The sequence below is a fragment of the Megachile rotundata genome, chromosome 15 (genome assembly GCF_050947335.1).
Source record: "Megachile rotundata isolate GNS110a chromosome 15, iyMegRotu1, whole genome shotgun sequence".
NCBI classification, from domain to species: domain Eukaryota; kingdom Metazoa; phylum Arthropoda; class Insecta; order Hymenoptera; family Megachilidae; genus Megachile; species Megachile rotundata.
Genome location: NC_134997.1, coordinates 11146286 through 11166413, shown reverse-complemented (window position 1 = coordinate 11166413; position 20128 = coordinate 11146286). Strand labels below are relative to the sequence as shown.

The 20128-nt window shown below is 36.9% G+C and overlaps 1 protein-coding gene across 5 annotated transcripts in view; it reads right to left on the bottom strand.

The window, feature by feature from the left end:
* sli (slit guidance ligand) overlaps positions 1-20128 on the bottom strand; it is a 604758-nt gene that overhangs the window by 16381 nt on the left and 568249 nt on the right. For 3 of the 5 annotated variants that reach the window (XM_012282307.2, XM_076539933.1, XM_076539936.1), the window contains 20 exons: positions 19930-20001; positions 19786-19857; positions 19510-19723; positions 18424-18587; positions 16984-17055; positions 16806-16877; positions 16662-16733; positions 16225-16368; positions 14904-15067; positions 11659-11809; positions 10554-10700; positions 7738-7809; positions 7589-7660; positions 6509-6672; positions 4983-5184; positions 4814-4885; positions 3478-3549; positions 2250-2321; positions 2009-2172; positions 109-328 (listed from right to left, as the gene is read on the bottom strand). In XM_012282307.2, coding sequence (XP_012137697.1) covers positions 109-328; positions 2009-2172; positions 2250-2321; positions 3478-3549; positions 4814-4885; positions 4983-5184; positions 6509-6672; positions 7589-7660; positions 7738-7809; positions 10554-10700; positions 11659-11809; positions 14904-15067; positions 16225-16368; positions 16662-16733; positions 16806-16877; positions 16984-17055; positions 18424-18587; positions 19510-19723; positions 19786-19857; positions 19930-20001 — 2454 coding nt within the window. Of the gene's footprint in view, positions 1-108; positions 346-2008; positions 2173-2249; positions 2322-3477; positions 3550-4813; positions 4886-4982; positions 5185-6508; positions 6673-7588; positions 7661-7737; positions 7810-10553; positions 10701-11658; positions 11810-14903; positions 15068-16224; positions 16369-16661; positions 16734-16805; positions 16878-16983; positions 17056-18423; positions 18588-19509; positions 19724-19785; positions 19858-19929; positions 20002-20128 lie in introns of all 5 variants that reach the window. The other 2 variants (XM_076539932.1, XM_076539935.1) reach the window with 2 other exon arrangements.

Genomic DNA, 20128 nt, shown 5'->3' with positions numbered 1-20128 from the left:
TTGGGAAGATAATTTCTAACGGGCACCACTGAACGAGCACACAAAAACTCAGACCCGAACGAGCTGGCCAAAGGTATCTACCGTGTGCCTGTCTGGGACGTTCGATACCTGAATCTTCCTTCCTCCAGTACTTTGCATGTTCCGGAGTTCCGGCAAGGATTTCCAAAGCACGCGTCAATTTTATGTTCACACCGGTCCCCATGATATCCTGGCGCGCACTTGCAACGGAACTGCCGGTCCGGGAGCGTCTCGCAAAATCCTCCGTTTTGGCACGGCGAGGTGTAGCACAGGTCGCACTTGGCCAAGACTTCGGCTGGCTGTTGGTTGGCTGCGCGGAAGAAAGGTCTACGATTAATGAGCAATTTTAGTACCCCATTGTGAAGACGGGCCAAAAAACCATCAACTAAACCAGACTGCGTCATGGGCCAGTGAGAAATCAAAAACATTTTGCACGTGCACGGGGCACTCTTTCGATCGCGATGCAACAGTCTCCAGTTGTTTGATCACGCATCATAAATTTTATCAAGTAAATTTTTATTTGGACTGATGTTATTCTTTTTATGTTATATGAAGCTTTGTGATAGTTGTGAGAAATTGGTCTGATTGGTAGACTGACATATGTAGTCAGATATGTGGCACAGTAGATTCAGACATATGTAGTCAGACATGTGACAGAGTAGATTCAGATTTATGTAGTAAGACACATAGCACAGTAGTATCAAACATATACAGTCAGACATATGTTAAGTAGTATATCTAGTCAAACATATGTGGTCAGGCATATGTCAAGTAGTGTATGTAGTCAGACATATGTGAAGTAGTGCATGTAGTCCGACATATGTCAAGTAGTGTATGTTGTCAGACATATGTCAAGTAGTGTATGTAGTCAGACATATGTGAAGTAGTGTATGTAGTCAGACATATGTCAAGTAGTGTATGTAGTCAGACATATGTGAAGTAGTGCATGTAGTCAGACATATGTCAAGTAGTGTATGTAGTCCGACATATGTGAAGTAGTGTATGTAGTCAGACATATGTCAAGTAGTGTATGTAGTCAGACATATGTGAAGTAGTGCATGTAGTCAGACATATGTCAAGTAGTGTATGTAGTCCGACATATGTCAAGTAGTGTATGTAGTCAGACATATGTCAAGTAGTGTATGTAGTCAGACATATCTAGTTAGACATGTATGTCAGATATCACATGTCACATTAAAATTGGACATACAAAGCCACATATACATATGTTACAATAAGATTGGACATGTGTAGTCAAACATTACATGTCACAAGAGTATAAAACATTTGTAGACAGACTATTATACGTCACAGTAGAAGTGCACATGTGTGCATATATGTCTGCCAACATACATTTAACTTTTGCTATTACACATGTCTGATTACACACATTCAATTCTCCTGTGACACATAACGTCTGATCACACATGTCCAAATCTACTGTGACATATACTGTCTGATCACATATGTCCAAGTCCACTGTGACACATTGTCTGACCACATACGTCCAATTCTACTGTGACGTATGATGTCTGTTCACGCATGTCCAATTCCCCTGTGGCACATGTCTGACCACATATGCCCACTTCTACTGTGACATACTGTCTGACCCCACATGTCCAATTCTACTGTGACACAGTCGATCTATGCATGTACTATTCTCCTGTGGGACATTATGTCTGACCACATGTGTCTGCTTCTACTGTCACGTGTATTGTCTGATTACATATGCCCCTCATGTGTCCTAATATCTGTACACTACTTCTACATGTCACAAGCTTTAAAATATATTTTTGCCAGTAAATTGAGTCAAGTAAAACATTAAGTATGACAAGTAGATGAAGTCATCTGTGAATCTTACAAGAGATATTCAAAGATAATACTTCTAATAATTGAACAAGCAGATAATTTGATTGCACGATTGATTGAAAGAAGATAACAACTGGGGACTTTTGCCACGATCTCCGATATTTGTCGAGGAAGTACATACTTTTGCATTGGAACGCAACGGCAGGTGTCGTCAAGAGCAGCTTGTCCCTCATCGCCGGAGGTTCCATACATCTGGCTATACCGGCTTCCAGGAAGTCCTTTTTCACCCATTCGGCCAACCATCGCATGCTACAGTCACAGTAGAGCGGGTTGGACCCAAGAGCGCTATAAACACAAGCCCAGTCGGTAAATTATCGACACCGTGAAAGCAGTGTGTTCAGTAACGCGAGGGCTATACTCACAGGTGAGTCATAGATTTAAGATCCTCGAACGCGCCCTCGGGGATCACCGATATGTCGTTGCCGTGCAGAGACCTGCATGTAAAATCAGAATTTTAAATGCTTCTCGATATATGGCCGCTGAAAGGTCTCTTACGGATCTCGATTGTCACTGAATTACAAATTTTAATTTTGGATTGAAACTGAATTATGAAATCTTTATTAGTGAATGACGTTTATTGTCTGTTTATTGGAAACAAGTTATTAATTGCAGAGTTGACAAAATTTAGTGGTAAATTGATTAAAAGTGGTAAGTTTTATAATGAGTACTTAAAGAGGCATGCGTCGCCGACTTTCTGGATGTATACACGTTAATAATACGAGAAGATAATGAGATCAAAAGTACAGGACTGCCAATTAAATCCGCGGAATATTCGGCAATTTGGAAATAATTTAAACGATTCAATTGAACCTTAATGTAAAATTGATGCACGTTATTAACAGAGTATCATTACACTGTTCACATTATTAATACGATATTATTGGGTATTACTACCATTCCAGCATCACTAATACGATTAATGAATTCGTATTGACATTATTGTACCGCTTTCACTTGATCAGATAATCATTCGCTATTGTAAAACGATAAATTTTCTTCGTAGTACTGTTAATGTCGAATAAATTCACAATGCCGTCCGCCAAATTATTTATCCCGGTAATTTCTCGCGGCGGCAGTTAATTCACGGAACGAATTATAAATAATCACGTTCAGAAAGGACTGTCGTTCCTCAAAATGGTTGCCGCGAAGAAATTAATAACGCAATCAGCGAAAATAAACGTTGCCCGATAAATCACAAACGGTACGAACGAACGTGAAATCTCGGCCCCCCGTTAATTTAACACAGATTGCATCATTGGTTTCATTTGTTCCATTATCGAATATTAACGCGCGTTCCGTTATCGATTGTTCCGCCTCTTCGTTCGGTGTTTTGCAGAGGATTTCGCCTGTGGATAGCGAAAAAGCGTGTCCGGAAGCCGGGCTCGTTTCATTCAGAAATTGTATTTTCGGAAGAAAAATGAGCCCGTTTGTTCGCGTGGCGAACGCGATGCCGCCCTCTTTTACCGCGGTTCTACCCGGCAATTCTTTGCCAGTAATTTATCGTGGACATTCGGGATTATCGAATCAGCGAAACAAAGATGTAAATCTACGCATTGTTCGCGGACAGAAATAATGCAATTTGAAACTCACATTATTCTCAGTGATTTCAAGCCGGCCAGGGCGTTCCGTTGGACGCACTGCAACTTATTGTAGCTGATAATTCTGTCGATGGAAAAATGGTGGATTAAATTTTCATGATACTGTATGATACGAGGAATATTTTGTAATATAGAGTTAAAGATAACACGTTATATTGTGGTACGATTGCTGGAATTTACGTTGTGCATGCACTCTGTTAAAGTGGCTTAATGTGAAGTACGTGGTTTATTGTAATATGTTATTTTATAAGGGGTGAAACTGTGGGAATAAGTATTGGGGTTGAGTATTAGGTATTTAGGTACTTGAGTGTCGAGGTATTTAGGTAAATGGAAATGTGGTATTTAGTAATTTGAGTATTCGGGTACTTAGGTATTTGGGTATTTAGGTACTTATGTACTTGGGTGCTCAGGTATTTGGGTATTTAGGTACTTATGTACTTGGGTGCTCAGGTATTTGGGTATTTAGGTACTTGAGTGCTGAGGTATTTGGGTATTTAGATACTTGGGTGCTGAGGTATTTGGATATTTAGATACTTAGACATTTAGGTATTTCAGTACTTAGCTATTTGGATACGTAGTTACTTAGGTACATAGGTATTTAAGCACTTAGGTACTTGGGTGTTGAGGAATTTAGGCGTTTAGGTACTAAATTAGGTACTTAGACACTTAGGTATTTCAGTATTTAGGTATTTGGACACATAGGTACTTAGATACTTAGGTATTTCAGTATTTAAGTATTTGGACACATTGGTACCTAGATACTTAGGTATTTGGGTACTTAGGTACTTCGGTGATGAGGAATTTAGGCATTTAGGTACTTGGACACTTAGGTACTTCAGTATTTAGTCATTTGAACACTTAGGTACCTGGGTGCTTAGGTACTTCAGTATTTAGTCAATTGAACACTTAGGTGCCTGGGTGCTTAGGTACTTAGATACTTAGGTATTTTAGTATTTAGGTACTTGCCTACTTAATTATGTAGATATTTAGCTACTTAGATATTTATATATTTCAACATCTAATTTAGGGAGTTAGGTATTGGAGTATTTATGAATTTAACACACAGACACTTAATAAGGGTATTCAGCCCCTAGGATATTTAGTATTGTGGGTATTCAGGTACTTTGTCATTAGGTACTATGTTCTTCAAAGTATTAGTGACTTGACTATGTAGGTACATGAATATGAGTCTGAACAATATACTTCATAAAAAAATAACAAAATCAACAGCAACTATACTGATCATAAAGATGATGATATTCAACAATATTTTTATGAACATCAACTGAGAGATTCAGAAAATTTTCGTCACAAAAAGGTTAACTTACAGGTGAGACAATTTGGTGAGGTTCCTAAAGGTGTCATTCGATAACATTCCTATCTGATTGTTGCTGAGGTCCCTGAGAACAAAGAAAACGCAAGTTGGTTATCGTTATTTTCAATTTCTGTCGGACGGAAGTAGAGGAACGAAAAGTTTTGCTCGTATATTTTATTTACAGTTTAGTGAGAATCCTCAGGTGGTTCAGTCTCTCTGGCTGGATCGTCTTGATGTTGTTCACGTCCAAATACAACTCGGTGGTTTCCGGTGGTATCCCACGTGGAATCTCCGTAAGCTGAGACCTCGAACACCTCACCACTGATCCGGCGCAATTACATTGGGGTGGACAGTAATCGTCTCCCAAGCAGCCCACGCTGTCGTCTATGGATTCGTCAGATAAACGTGTAAAAATATTACTACAACGTTAATATAACATTAGGTACTAGATATCAAGGTGAGGTACTTATTGTTAGATATTTGAGTACTTGAATTTTTATTTCAGGTATTTGTTTATCGAGGTGTGGAAATATTTGGGTGAAAGGATCATTTGGTATTTGGGTGAGAGGATATTTAGGTATTTAGGTACTTAGGTAGTTTGATACTTAGGTAATTTGATGCTTAGGTGATTTGATACTTAGGTAATTGGATACTTAGGTAATTTGATGCTTAGGTGATTGGATACTTAGGTAATTTGATACTTAGGTAATGGGATACTTAGGTAATTTGATACTTAGGTAATTGGATACTTAGGTAATTTGATGCTTAGGTAATTGGATACTTAGGTAATTTGATGCTTAGGTGATTGGATACTTAGGTAATGGGATACTTAGGTAATTTGATGCTTAGGTGATTGGATACTTAGGTAATTGGATACTTAGGTAATTTGATGCTTAGGTGATTGGATACTTAGGTAATTTGATACTTAGGTAATGGGATACTTAGGTAATTGGATACTTACGTAATTTGATGCTTAGGTAATTTGATGCTTAGGTAATTTGATGCTTGGGTGATTGGATACTTAGGTAATTTGATACTTAGGTAATTTGATACTCAGGTAATGGGATACTTAGGTAATTTGATACTTAGGCAATTGGGTACTTAGGTAATTTGATACTTAGATAATGGGATACTTAGGTAATTGGATACTTAGGTAATTTGATGCTTAAGTGATTGGATACTTAGGTAATGGAATACTTAGGTAATTTGATGCTTAGGTAATTTGATACTTATGATTACTCGTGCACCAAGGTACTCAGATACTCAGATACTCAGGTATTTAGGTACTTCAGTACTCAAATACTCCCATATGTATGTACTCAAATCTTAAGTTTCAGATACAAGGTATTTTAGCACATGTTGCAAACTGCATTATACCCTATTATTATCAAATTTTAACCCTTTGTCCTACAATATCGTGACGCACTCGTGACACACCAACTACGTACTTGATAACCCAGACATTTTCATCGAAATTAAACTTTGTGTTCTCTTCTAATAATTTTGAAGAATCATTGAATACATCCCTAACATTTTTAACTTCTTTTATTCCTCGCATTATAAGTATTTGTGCAAATCATCTGTCTACAAAATTGTAAGCTAAAGAGTTAATTCTGAAGGACTATAATACAATTTCTAATAGAATTTCTGTAACTTAAGACTGTGAAATATTGTATGACATTTCGAAATATGAAATAAATGATCATACTGTTGCATTTGAATTCGTGATGAGGAATATCCTTGATGGTCGCATCCTTCAATCTTGGCGGGTCATGACAGTGTCCTACGACCTCAGACATGTCGCGTTTCCTCAGCCATCCGGCGAACCACGCGAGATGACAATTACACGACAAAGGATTGCCTTGCATGTTGCTGAAAACGCCAGGCAATTTATTCGGTTGTCGTTAATCGCTCGGGCCATAAAATATTCCGAACGGAAAGAATTAGCCGGAGAAATCAAATCGCCCGTGACGCGTTTAGACATGCAATAATAATTAATGAATTCATATCCCGGTATCGATCAACCGTAATTCATACGATTATTCTGTAATACTATTATAATTCAATATTTGTACTGTGACGTGAATCTATCCTCTCAAACGGATTCTCTATTAATTATCGCATTCCTCTTTGCGTTATAACATTCGAGCGGCTAAATGCACATCGGCTTTGATAACTCGTTGCTTTTATTTTCTGTGGTTTATACTGATATTAATAGTTCGATATTAATTCTGTATTCATTCAAATGTCACTTTATTAAATTATTTGGGAAGTTTTTGACGTGTCAGCAAAATCAAAACTTCACAAATAATGTTATTATTAATTGTATCGATTATTAACAATTTTTTTCTATTGACATTCTATCTACCTGATATATGTTTGTAAATTTTTTATTGACATTCTATCTACCTGATATATGTTTGTAAATTTTTTACTGACACATCGTCAGCTGAGTAAATATTTGTAAATTTTTTATTGACACATTGTCAGCTGAATAAATATTTTTTAATTTTTTATTGACACATTGTCAGCTGAATAAATATTTTTTAATTTTTTATTGACACATTGTCAGCTGAATAAATATTTTTTAATTTTTTATTGACACATTGTCAGCTGAATAAATATTTTTTAATTTTTTATTGACACATTGTCAGCTGAGTAAATATTTTAAAATTTTTTACTGACACATAAAATTGATAAATAATATTTTTAATGTTATTAATTTTTTATAGAAGTGAACATCGAGTACGTGATTTATATTGTCACCAAAAGAATGAATATAACTTACATGATGCGTAGGTGACTCAATCCGTCGAAGGCGCCCTGCATGATGCAGGTTATGGCGTTTCCATGAAGGTTTCTGTGAAAATGATGTTAGAAGGGGATACAGTTTCCCGTGATACGGGTTTACGACCGCGTATAAAAGTTTCTACTCACAGAGTCTTAAGATTCGTCAAGCCGGTGAACATCTTGTTGTGAACTTCCCTCAGCCTGTTCTCCGACAAGAGTCTGTGAAACGAGAACTCGTTATTTCACGGGACAAGAACGCTGCGTAAAGTTTTCGCATATTGAAGGAAGTATTAGATCAAGCATGAAATCTTGCAAATAAAACTTTCTCCATTTTTTTTAATATCGTTTATTTTTTTTTAAGGCAACCTTGTACCATTTCGATGGCAATTTATTATATTACTGACTTTAAATAAATTTTATCATAAGCATAATCAGTGGAGAACTGATAAAAATTATATTAATATATCGTAAGAAAAAAATATTATATGAAAAACAAGGAGTTACGACGTAACTTTCGATTTGACTGATTTTGAATTTCAAATTTGGCGCCAAATGAGGAAGTAAACGCTAGAGTTCATTTTTTTATATTTATCAAGTTTAATAACCCAATATGTTCCTTGAAAAATATTAATATACTATTTAAGCAAGGAATAACAACGCATTTTTCAATTTGACCGATTTTGAATTTCAAATTTGGCGCCAAATGAGGCAGCGACCACTAGGGTCCACATTTTCACATTAATATATCATTTCCATATCAAAAATCTAATATAAATTGCATATATCTACCTTAAAGATGCAACATAACCCAACCTTGTAACATAACCTAACTTCATATCAAACTTTGGCGCCAAATTCAAATCACAAATACAAACTTCGCGTTTTAGCCACAAAATCCCAAACTGAAAGACCCAAATATCACTGCTCATAATAGACTATTCATTAGCCATCATATGATTATGGAAATTGTTGTTCGTGCGCACTAAATAAATAAGTAGTTCCATTATTCAATTCATGTTTTCTTTAGCAATACGCGTTTTGCAGTCGTCTGAACGAAAATACACGCGACGTACCACCGCCGCCCCTCGGGCTATCTAATTAATCGACCCATTGTCCCGTTAATTGCCTTTGAAAATTAAATCCTATTCTGCTTCGTTAAAGCTCGTTTCAAAGTCCCGATCGAGTTAGGCACAAATAACGCAAGTAATCTCGACGCTCTGAATGCAGCCCTGTTATTCGAAACTTCCCCCGCGTTTCGGGAGGAGAAAAAACAAACAATTTCTCGACAAACAGCACCATTCTGTACGCATACACAGAACGTCCAAACTTTTAATTTTATTTAAAAAAAAAAAATTGTTTCAATATTTGCGATCAATATTATACATTTTGTTAAAATCTTTGTATAGTAGAATTAATATTAATTGAATATTGTTGATGTGAAATAAAGGAGGTAATTCATTTAATAGTTGCATTAAGGTGGGATAATTTAATTATTAATACAGAAGTGCTATAATTGTGTTGTAATATTGGGTGCGGCAATATATCGAGTACTGCAATCTTGCAGTGGGTGAGACGATATTTGAGACGATATTACAGTAAATTCATGTTATAACACGTCAATGTCACAACGCTTTAATATCACAACGCAGCAATATCACATTGCGTTGAAATCACAACGCGACAATATTACAATGCGTTGAAATTACAACGCGTTAACATCACAGCGCATCAATATCGCGATGCGTTAATATCACGAGGCATCAATATCACAATGCAAAGAAATTACAGCGTATCGAAATTACTGCGCGTTGACATCACAACGCATTCATATCTCAACGCGTTGAAATCGCAACGCGTTGATATCACAACGCATCGAAATTACAACGCACTGATATCTCAACGAACTGATATCACAATGCGTCGAAATCACAGCGCGCTGAGATCTCCACACGCTTATATCACAACGCATCAAAATCACAATGCGCTGATATTTCAACGCATTGAGACTACAACGCATGGAATCCATAACGCACCGATATCACAACGCATTGAAATTACAGCGCCTTGATATCTCAACGCGTTGAGACCACAACGCATCGAATACACAGCGCGCTGATATTACAACGCGTAGAAATCACAGCGCCCGAATATCTCAACACGTTGAAATCACAACGCATCGAATTCGCCACGCGCTGATACCACAGTGCGTTGAAATCACAGTGCGCTGATATCTCAACGCGTCAAAATCACAACGCATGGAATCCACAGCGCGCTGAAATCTCAACGCGTTGAGACCACAACGCATCGAATCCACCGCGCGCTGATACCACAGTGCGTTGATATCACAGTGTGCTGATATCTCAACGCGTAGAAATCACAACGCATGGAATCCTCAGCGCGCTGATATCACAACGCGTTGAAATTACAGCGCCCTGATATCTCAACGCGTTGAGACCACAACGCGTCGAATTCACCGCGTGCTAATACCACAGTGCCTTGATATCACAGTGCGCTGATATCTCAACGCGTAGAAATCACAACGCATGGAATTCTCAGCGCGCTGATATCACAACGCGTTGAAATTACAGCGCCCTGATATCTCAACGCGTTGAGACCACAACGCATCGAATCCACCGCGCACTGATACCACAGTGCGTTGAAATCACAGTGCGCTGATATCTCAACGCGTCGAAATCACAACGCATCGAATCCTCAGCGTGCTGATATCACAACGCGTTGAAATCGCAACGCCCTGATATCTCAACGCATCTAAATCACAGCGCGCTGATATCCTAACGCATCTAAACCACAGCGCTGACCTCACAACTCGTGAAAATCACAGCGCAAAAAAATCCCCTCACCCCATAACAGCGCATCAATGTCAACGCATCGAAATTACAGCGCTTTTCTAATAAAAACCAACTACAAATAAAAATAAAGGTATTTCTCCAAAGAAAACTTACAGATTGGTAAGTTTATGTGCCCCCTGAAAAGCTGACGCCTCAATACGAGTGATTTTGTTCCTCCTCAGATCCAAATGCTGTAACTCCGGCAACTTCTCAAACAGCCCGTCAGCTTTGATCTTATCCAGCTCATTGTTGGACAACAGTCTATATGCAAGGACAAAGAAAGCCATGAGACGACGAGAAAGTTAGAGTCTATCGTTAGCGTCTGATACGGCGAGCAATTAATCGCGCTACGGGGCGTCGATCCATTAAACGAGTTGGAATAATTTATTTCGAATAATAGCTCGACGTTCATTGTCCCTTTTTCTCGTTCCCCTGTCCCGGTCAGCTTTTAATCAGATAATTATCTTGTCGGTCGTTTGAATTAATTTTCTCGCGCGTAGGAGAACGGAGGGGGTCGAATACCGTTCTCGATTGATCGATCGTATCGATCTTTTTTACTTCTCAGCCGGTGTTCCGATTTATTATACGGATACTGCAAATTGAATCTCTTGTACGATGTGTGGAGTAATCGGTCAATGGAGGTCTGAGATTTTTGGGAGGTCTGGAGATTTTGGGTTATGATTTAATTATTCATTTTCGAGATGTGAATATACTTTGAATGGTATAAGTAGTGCAAGGTATAATGCAAGACATTTTATGTTGTACTTTAAATGAAATTATTTTTGAAAATAATAAATAGCGTCAGGTATGAATATTACAATTTTTCTTTTTTCAGACATGAAGATTTCTAGTAGTACAATAAACAAAAATTATGTAAGACATTTTAAATAATTTATTACAATTATGATATGTCAAATAACATCATAAACAAAGAATTAAATATTTGAAAATTTTAGACGGTGTAAGATATGAATATTTTCAACCCCCTTTGAGACATGAAAATCTCAAGCAGTACTCCAACAAATATTTCAAATGTTACAACAAAGATAAAAGTACAAAAATGCTGACATTTCAAAGTTGAAATAAAGTATAAAATTTTTAGATGCATCCATGAAAACAGTTGGCTATTTGAAGACCAAAGGGTGCACAGGGTGCAAAACCAGAGAGGTGAAAGATTAATTACACAGTAGAATTTGCTCGTAGTTGGTAAAGTACTCACAAAGTTGACGTGTAGATTGGCAGTTCCTTTGGTATCGATGTTAGCTTCTTGTTAGAGCAATCGACGGTTGCACCGTCGCAAACGCACGGAGCTGGACACTCTCCGGGCAGGATACACTCGCCCGCCCTCTTCGTCAAGAGCTCTTCGTCGCCTACATACAAACAACCGGATACAATCTACTTCAAACAACTCTGTCTGATCTGCCTTGCTCCTTGCAACCGACGAAACGTGCATTTCAGATGAATCAGTGATTAACTTCCTCTAATACATTCATTCATTTCTTACGCGTATATGAAGCATGACACACTGAACATAATTTTTATTAAATTAAACATAATTTTTTTTTTCAAATTATTTTTCAGTCATTTTTTTCTGTACACAAGTTTGGAGGAAGGGAGTTATTTTAATTATCTATATGCAAATTTCTAAATTTCCAAATTCCCTAGATCTCAAGTTTTTTAATGTTAAAATTCCCTAGCTCTAAATTTATAAATCCCTTAATTCCCTAGTACCAAAATTTCTAAACTACAAAATTCCCTAGATCCCAACTTTCTCAATGTCAAAATTCCCTAGCTCTAAATTTCCAAATGTCCCAATTCTCTAATATCAAAATTTCCAAAGTCCGAAATTCCCTAGATCCCAAATTCTCAAATTTCTCAATTTCTAAATCCCCAAATTCCCTAGATTCCGAATTCCCAAAACCAAGAATTCTCAAATTTCTAAATTTCCAAATTCCCAAATTTCCTAAATCCCAACTTTCTCAATGTCAAAATTCCCTAGCTCTAAATTTCCAAATGTCCCAATTCTCTATTACCAAAATTTCCAAGGTCCAAAATTCTCTAGATCCCAAATTCTCAAATTTCTCAATTTCTAAATCCCCAAATTCCCTAGATCCCAAATTCCCAAAGCCAAGAATTCTCAAATTTCTAAATTTTCAAATCCCCAAATTCCCTAGATCCCAACTTTCTCAATGTCAAAATTCCCTAGCTCTAAATTTCCAAATGTCCCAATTCTCTAATATCAAAATTTCCAAGGTCCAAAATTCCCTAGATCCAAAATTTTCAAATTTCTCAATTTCCAAATCCCCAAATTCCCTAGATCCCAAATTCCCAAAGCCAAGAATTCTCAAATTTCTAAATTTCCAAATCCCCAAATTCCCTAGATCCCAAGTTTCTCAATGTCAAAATTCCCTAGCTCTAAATTTCCAAATGCCCCAATTCTCTATTACCAAAATTTCCAAGGTCCAAAATTCCCTAGATCCCAAATTCTCAAATTTCTAAATTTCCAAATCCCCCAATTCCCTAGTCCCAAAATTTTCAAATCCCCAAATTCCTCAGATCCAAAATTTCTTAATATCAAAATTCCCTAGCCCTAAACTTCCAAATCCCTATTCCCTAATACCAAAATTTCCAACCCCCAAAATTCCCTAATCCCAAAATTCCAACTAAGAATTCTTGCATCCATCTAAAAATTTACTAACATATTCCTTCATAACAACCTAAAAAAAAAAAATGAAAAAAATTGCGACCGACCACGTTTAGTTTCACCCCCAACAAAAATGCAGAACGTCGATAAATCGAAGTCGAAGAGGCAACGATCCCTCGTTGCTGGGTTACCATGTTAAAGTCGCGGCGATAAATTTTGATAATGAACAACAGCGGCGATATCATTAAATTGAGCATCGGTGCATTTTCTCCGTCCTTCTCTCTCCGCCGCGTTAATTGAGTGTTGAATGTCATGTGCTTCGTGTTGAATATGTTTATGTATGAGTACGCGCTCGCGCGGGTGATTTATCATCGCATTATACGCCGCGTTACAAATTGTTCGCCACTATACACGTACGTAATTATATCAGTAATTTGCGTTCTCCGTTTATTAACAGAGGCCCACACGCTGCGTCGATTGGCTACTTTCTCCACGTGCTTTTGTCTTGTGGATACACTTTCTCTACTCGGGGTTTTAAACGTGTTCGAATAGCTTCGTTATGGAATAGCTTAGAATAGATTATCTGTAAAATTGTTGTAGATAAAATTATTTGTAGATGGTCATCTATACGTAATCTGTAGGAAGTTCATTTATGCATAATCATTCGTAGGATCGTTATTCTTATGTCGTTATATTATTATGTACAATCATCCACACATAGGTGGACAAGCATACAGAATCATCTACAGATAATTAGTTATCTACATATAATTATAGATATTCGATAGATAGTTGGACATTTAAAATGATCTAGAAATACGAGATTTAAAAACCTCCAAATGTATAAATTGAAAAATTCCCCACGTTTAAACCTCGTCCTAACCTAACCTAACCGTCCACATAAGAAAGAATCAGCATTTGTTCCGTCCAATGAAACGAAACGAGCGAGCCGCAACAAAAGTGTCAGGCGCACATCTTGGAAAGAAAATTACAAAAACGAAAGTTAATTCTCGCAATGTCCGTTCAGGAATAACAATCGCAACCCGGTGCTTTCTTCCTTTTCCCGGTTGTATATTTCAGCTAATTGCACTTAGCCGCGCTGGATATAATCGCATTCAGCTTCCATGCGAGCAGCAGCTTCAGCAAAAGCTAAATGACAGCGGAAAATAAACACTTCGCTGGCACTGCTGCGACCCCTGTAGCCGCACATTACCGTTACGCCGCATTTCCGCAAACGAGAACTTACTCCTACTGGCCGGAAGTAAAACTTGCCCGGAGAACTTTTCCTAACTTCCAGCTTCTTCGAACGTCTTCTAGGAGAAAAAAATTTACGCGATACTCGCCGCCAAGTATTTCCCAACGAAATTTAGGTGAAACCTCTCTCGTTCGGGGACCTCTGACTTCGAGATTTTGAAGATTTTATAAGGGCGGGGTCGCGAACTTTAAAAAGTAATTTGATGAGGGAAATTTTCAGTCGACTAAAAAGTTTGCATTTGTTTTTTTCATTTTGTTCTTGAATTGCAACATTGGTTAAATATGAGACTGTATCTTAGAAACAAGATAATTTTTTATTTCAATGTATTTAAGATAGTGCCATTATAATTTTATTTAATGAAATTAAGTCATTTAGTTGTTCATTTAATTCATTTCATAATTTATAGTGTCATTTTATTTTCATTAGTGAAAAAGTTCACTAATAAAATTTTTAACCACTGATTCATCTGATTTCTTTTCGTAATAACCTCGTGCATTACCTTGCATCCACGTCCCAGCTGATATCGTTTAGAAGAAAAATATCATAGAAATCGAATCATGCTTACCCTTACATTTGAACTTGGAGTCCCTTATCGAATCGATCTTCCGCCTTTGCAATCTTTCCGGCAACTCGCATTTAGCCGTCGTTGTCTCGATTGGGTGAGCGTGAAGGTAAATGTTCAGCCATCTTAGATTGCAATCGCAGATGAACGGATTCTCCGCCAAATGTCTGCGACAAATTGAAAAATTTCGTTCGATCATTTTTGATCAGGTTACTTCACTCTGCTTAACCTGCCAATTCAGCTGTCTTCTCGAAAATATTTTTAGAAAATATTTCAAAAATTATTAGGGGTAGCAATAATTGTGTTCTGAGTTCAATTTGTGAGATTACATTTATAGATATAATTGTTAAGGTCAGATTTTTAGATATAATTGTTGGGGTCGCATTTTTGGATATACAGGGTGTCTCATAATTAGTGTAGGTTCAATAGGAGATAGCTGACGTGATTCTGAATAAGATTTTCCTTTGTCAAATTGTGGTTTGAAGCTTCGTTTTTGAATTATTAAGAAAAAATGAGAAACAAACGGTGGGCGAGAGTTGCGCGCGCAGCCACTAGGCTCGACGCTGTCGCTCTCGCGACTGCGCGTGCGTAATCCTCGCGCAGCCGTTATATTCGTGTCGCTCTCGCGTCCGCGCATGCGCAGTCCTCGCGCCTCTGCGCATGCGCAGTCTGATTGATCCGCGCTTTTTCCTTAATAACTCAAAAACGGAGCTTCATATCTCATTTCTGCAAAGGGAAATCTAGTTCAGAATCACGTCAGCTAACCACCATTGTACTTACATTCCTTGTAACACCAATATGTATTAAAATCACATCCTCAGATACACTTGACATTAGTTGACTTGTACTAAAAAATTAAGTGGCAGAATTTTCCATCATTACATTGACACAAATTAACAGGTTAAGGTCCTAAACAGTCGCTCAAAATTTAATTTTACATAAAAATTGCAAACTCTTTTACCAAAAAGAATCATCAAAAGCAATAAAACACTGCTGAAACTAAAAATAATAAAATAAGTGAAGTAAAATTGACAAGAAGATAAGAGATAGTGATTAATATATCGCAGTAACTGTACCAAAAATGATAAAAGTAACAATAGACGCATTTCTGGTGTATCGTAACGAACAGGATCGATATCGTGACAGGAAAAAGGAGTGCGAAATGAACGAACAACGGTGGTTCGAATATTCAGGATCAGAGAGAAGCTCGGAACAACGAACGAACACGCGTTTGCAATTCGATCCTGTTGCGAACGAAAAGGGCTCGAAGCGTTAAAGCCGCGGTAATTTGTATAAATTAACGGTTCAGTGGCGGGATACAAACAGCGTTTGAATGCTTCGTAGATTGGCGAAAGTTCCATTGGCCAGGGATCTGATGTTGTTATCGTACAACGACAACACAGTCAGGCCGGTCAGATCTCGAAACAGATCGGTCCGTATGCAGGATATCTCGTTCGCGTTCAGCAGCCTGAAAAGTTCCATTCGTTTTATCAATTTCTTTTTTTGGAGGAGGAAGTTCTGTTGTGGTGCACGGTTGTCAACCCATGGGTTGGCGCTTGAGTTCAAGTAAGAGAAGATTTTATTCATTGTGAACACTTCTGGTGTTACATTTAGACAAATAATTGTAGATCCTTAAATTTATAAGTAAACTTTCTAAAACTCTGCGTTCTTAAATTAACAAATTCTTCAAATTTCTAAATCTGCAAATTCTTATATCTCCAAGCACTTAAATACTTTTTCAAAATCCTTAAAAAAACTTACAGCACATGTAGGTTGCTCAATCCTTGAAACAAACCGCTGGGCAGCTCAGTGATTTTGTTTCCATACAAAACTCTGAAAAGATAGTTATTTATTTAACTTCTATACACGATTTTTATCAAATGCATCCATGAATTTCATACGTACAGTGTTTCTAACGATTTCAAACCGTGAAACGCATCCGCCGCCACCTTTTTTATTTGATTGTTGCTGAGGTCGCTGTTGACCGTCAATCGGGAACAAAAACAAGGGAATATCGAGCGTTAGTAGAAAATACACGAGGCAAAGGGTAACATTAATTAAATTAATTACGAACGTCACTCACATTCTGTGTAGTTTTCTGTATGGGGAGAAGGCCTTCGGCGGAATTTCCGTGATGCTGTTCTGCTCCAAACGTCTGCAAATGATTGACAATGAGGATTAAGTAAAAAACTTTGCGTCGAGTTATGAATCTTTGGGTTACTGTGCAGACATTGCCTGAAGCGGGGAAAATGTAGGAGACATGTGTCAAATTAATCCATTTTTAATTTTTGGGAATTTTTAAAAAAATTTTTATTATACTACATTTTAAAATGACAAATTCAGAGAACTACGTTTTGAAAGCACAAATCCAAGTAGATCAAATTCCCTAGGAGCAAAATTTCCAAATTCCAAATTCACTAGTTCCAAAATTTCCAAATTCCCAAATTCTGTAGTTCCAAAATTTCCAAATCCCAAAATTCCAAAATTCCTAGTTCCAAAATTTCCAAATTCCAAAATTTCCAAAACCCCACATTCCCTAGTTTCAAAATTTCCAAATCCCAAAATTCCTAGTTCCAAAATTTCCAAATTCCAAAATTCCTGGTTCCAAAATTTCCAAATTCCAAAATTTCCAAAGCCCCAAATTCCCTAGTTTCAAAATTTCCAAATCCCAAAATTCCTAGTTCCAAAATTTCCAAATCCCAAAATTCTCTAGTTCCAAAATTTCCAAATTCCCAAATTCCTCAGTTCCAAAGTTTCCAAATTCCAAAATTTCCAAGTCCCAAAATTCCTAGTTCCAAAATTTCCAAATTCCTAGATTTCCAAATCCCCAAATTCCCTAGTTCCAAAATTCCTAATTCCAAAATTTCCTAATCCCAAAATTTCCAAATTCCAAAATTCCTAGTTCCAAAATTTCCAAATTCCAAAATTCCTGGTTCCAAAATTTCCAAATTCCAAAATTTCCAAAGCCCCAAATTCCCTAGTTTCAAAATTTCCAAATCCCAAAATTCCTAGTTCCAAAATTTCCAAATCCCAAAATTCTCTAGTTCCAAAATTTCCAAATTCCCAAATTCCCCAGTTCTAAAGTTTCCAAATCCCAAAATTTCTAAATTCCAAAATTCCTGGTTCCAAAATTTCCAAATTCCAAAATTTCCAAAGCCCCAAATTCCCTAGTTTCAAACTTTCCAAATTCCTAAATTCCCTAGTTCCAAAATTTCCAAATTCCTAGATTTCCAAATCCCCAAATTCCCTAGTTCCAAAATTCTCAAATTCCAAAATTCCTAGTTCCAAAATTTCCTAATCCCAAAATTCCCAAATTCCTAGAATTCCAAATCCCAAAATTCCCTACATCCCAAGTGCCTAAATATCAAAACTCCCTAGACCCAAATATCCAAATCCCAAAATTAATTCCATAATGCAGTTAAAAGGCAAATAGTCATCCAACTTAATATTTCCTAAAAAAATATTATGACCACACTCGGCAAAATTCTACACAGTAAAAAGTATAAATGCAGAGTTCACGAACAGTTCAGTGGTGTCCTCGGGAAGATGGGTGGGCACCTTCGTCAAAGAATTCTCCCTGCAATCAACGATACCATCTGCACATCTGCAAGGATGCGGGCACTGTGGCTCCGCGCTGCACTCTGATCCCGCCCGCTGAACCGGCCCGGAACACTTGAATTCGTGTTCCTGTGTGCAAAAAAACAGACCATGAAATTATCAGAGAAAGAGATGGGTTTTAAACACTACAAAGAGATAATTAACCCCTCACAATGGTCGTGGAATTCACATCCCTCTCGAAGGGATCAAAGGATACTTTAAATGTGTGAGTTCTACAAACTCGTACTCATACTAGTGTTATTCATACCTTAATATTTTTAGATATGATATGATTATTTTATTAAGAAAATTTCTTGTAGATTTTCGTGAAGTCTTGTGTTTAATATGGGGGTTTATTTTTGAGGTCTATTGAATATTGTGTTTAGAAGATGAAGTTCGAAATGCAAGTCTTGTATATTTTAATTTTGGAACATTTCAGAAGGTATTTATTTAAAATTAAAATATTATAATAAGGTGAATTGTATCAACAAGTTTAAAAAATTGCAAAGTAGTTTGTGAAACTTGATATTTACAGAAATATCACTGTCAAGGTTTCTGAAATTGTTCATCTAATAAGTACTCTATTTTCTTCATAATTTGTTGTACATTACATAAAAAATTGGACTAGTAGATTTACTAAAAACCTGACATATACCTGTACGTTGACAATTTTATTAAGTGACCACGTGTTTAACAAGCAACCCTCCAAAGTACAAAAATAATCAATTTAGAAAATTTTAATAAGCAACCACGTGTTTAACAAGCAACCCTCCAAAGTACAATAATAATTAATTTAGAAAATTTTAATAAGCAACCACGTGTTTAATAACCAACCCTCCCAAAACACAAAAATACTAAATTTTGACAATTTTAATAAGCAATCACGTGTTTAATAACCAACCCTCCCAAAACACAAAAATACTAAATTTTGAAAATTTTAATAAGCAATCACGTGTTTAATAACCAACCCTCCAAAACACAAAAATTCTAAATTTTGAAAAAGACATCAAACCTCCAAGTCAGCGATGTTTCGATCCTTCAGATGAATAGGGGATGCACAACGCGTATGTTGTCCCAACCGAGGGTACGTCTTCAAGTGTCTCGACAGCCAAGCCAAATGACAATCACAAGAGAGTGCGTTGTCCACAAGCTTCAGTGTCTTCAAATGCGACATGCCATTCAGCATCTCTTTGCCCAGCGTCGTTAACCTGTTGTTATTTAACATCCTGCAACAAAGTAACAGCAAATTACACTTTTAAATGTGTGAAAATTAATCGATCTTGCTTACAGTATTTCTAGGTCCTTCAGCTCCCTGATGGATGCCTCGTCGATGCAGGTCAGCAGGTTGTTGTCTAGGGACCTGGAAATAATTTATTATGTTGTTATTATTTATAATAATGTGAAGAATATTATAAGAGTACGAGAGACTTACAGGAACTTCAAGGATGAAATTCCTCTGAGGGTCTTGGGGCCAATGGTGGAGATTTGGTTGTGGCTCAGGTCCCTGAAACAGAAAGAATTCAGAATTTTTCAGGGAGTTCAATTACAAAACATAGTCCTATCAAAATAACAGAACATTCTTTTTATTTAAAAAGTTCCATTATTTTTCTGACATACTGCAAATATAAATG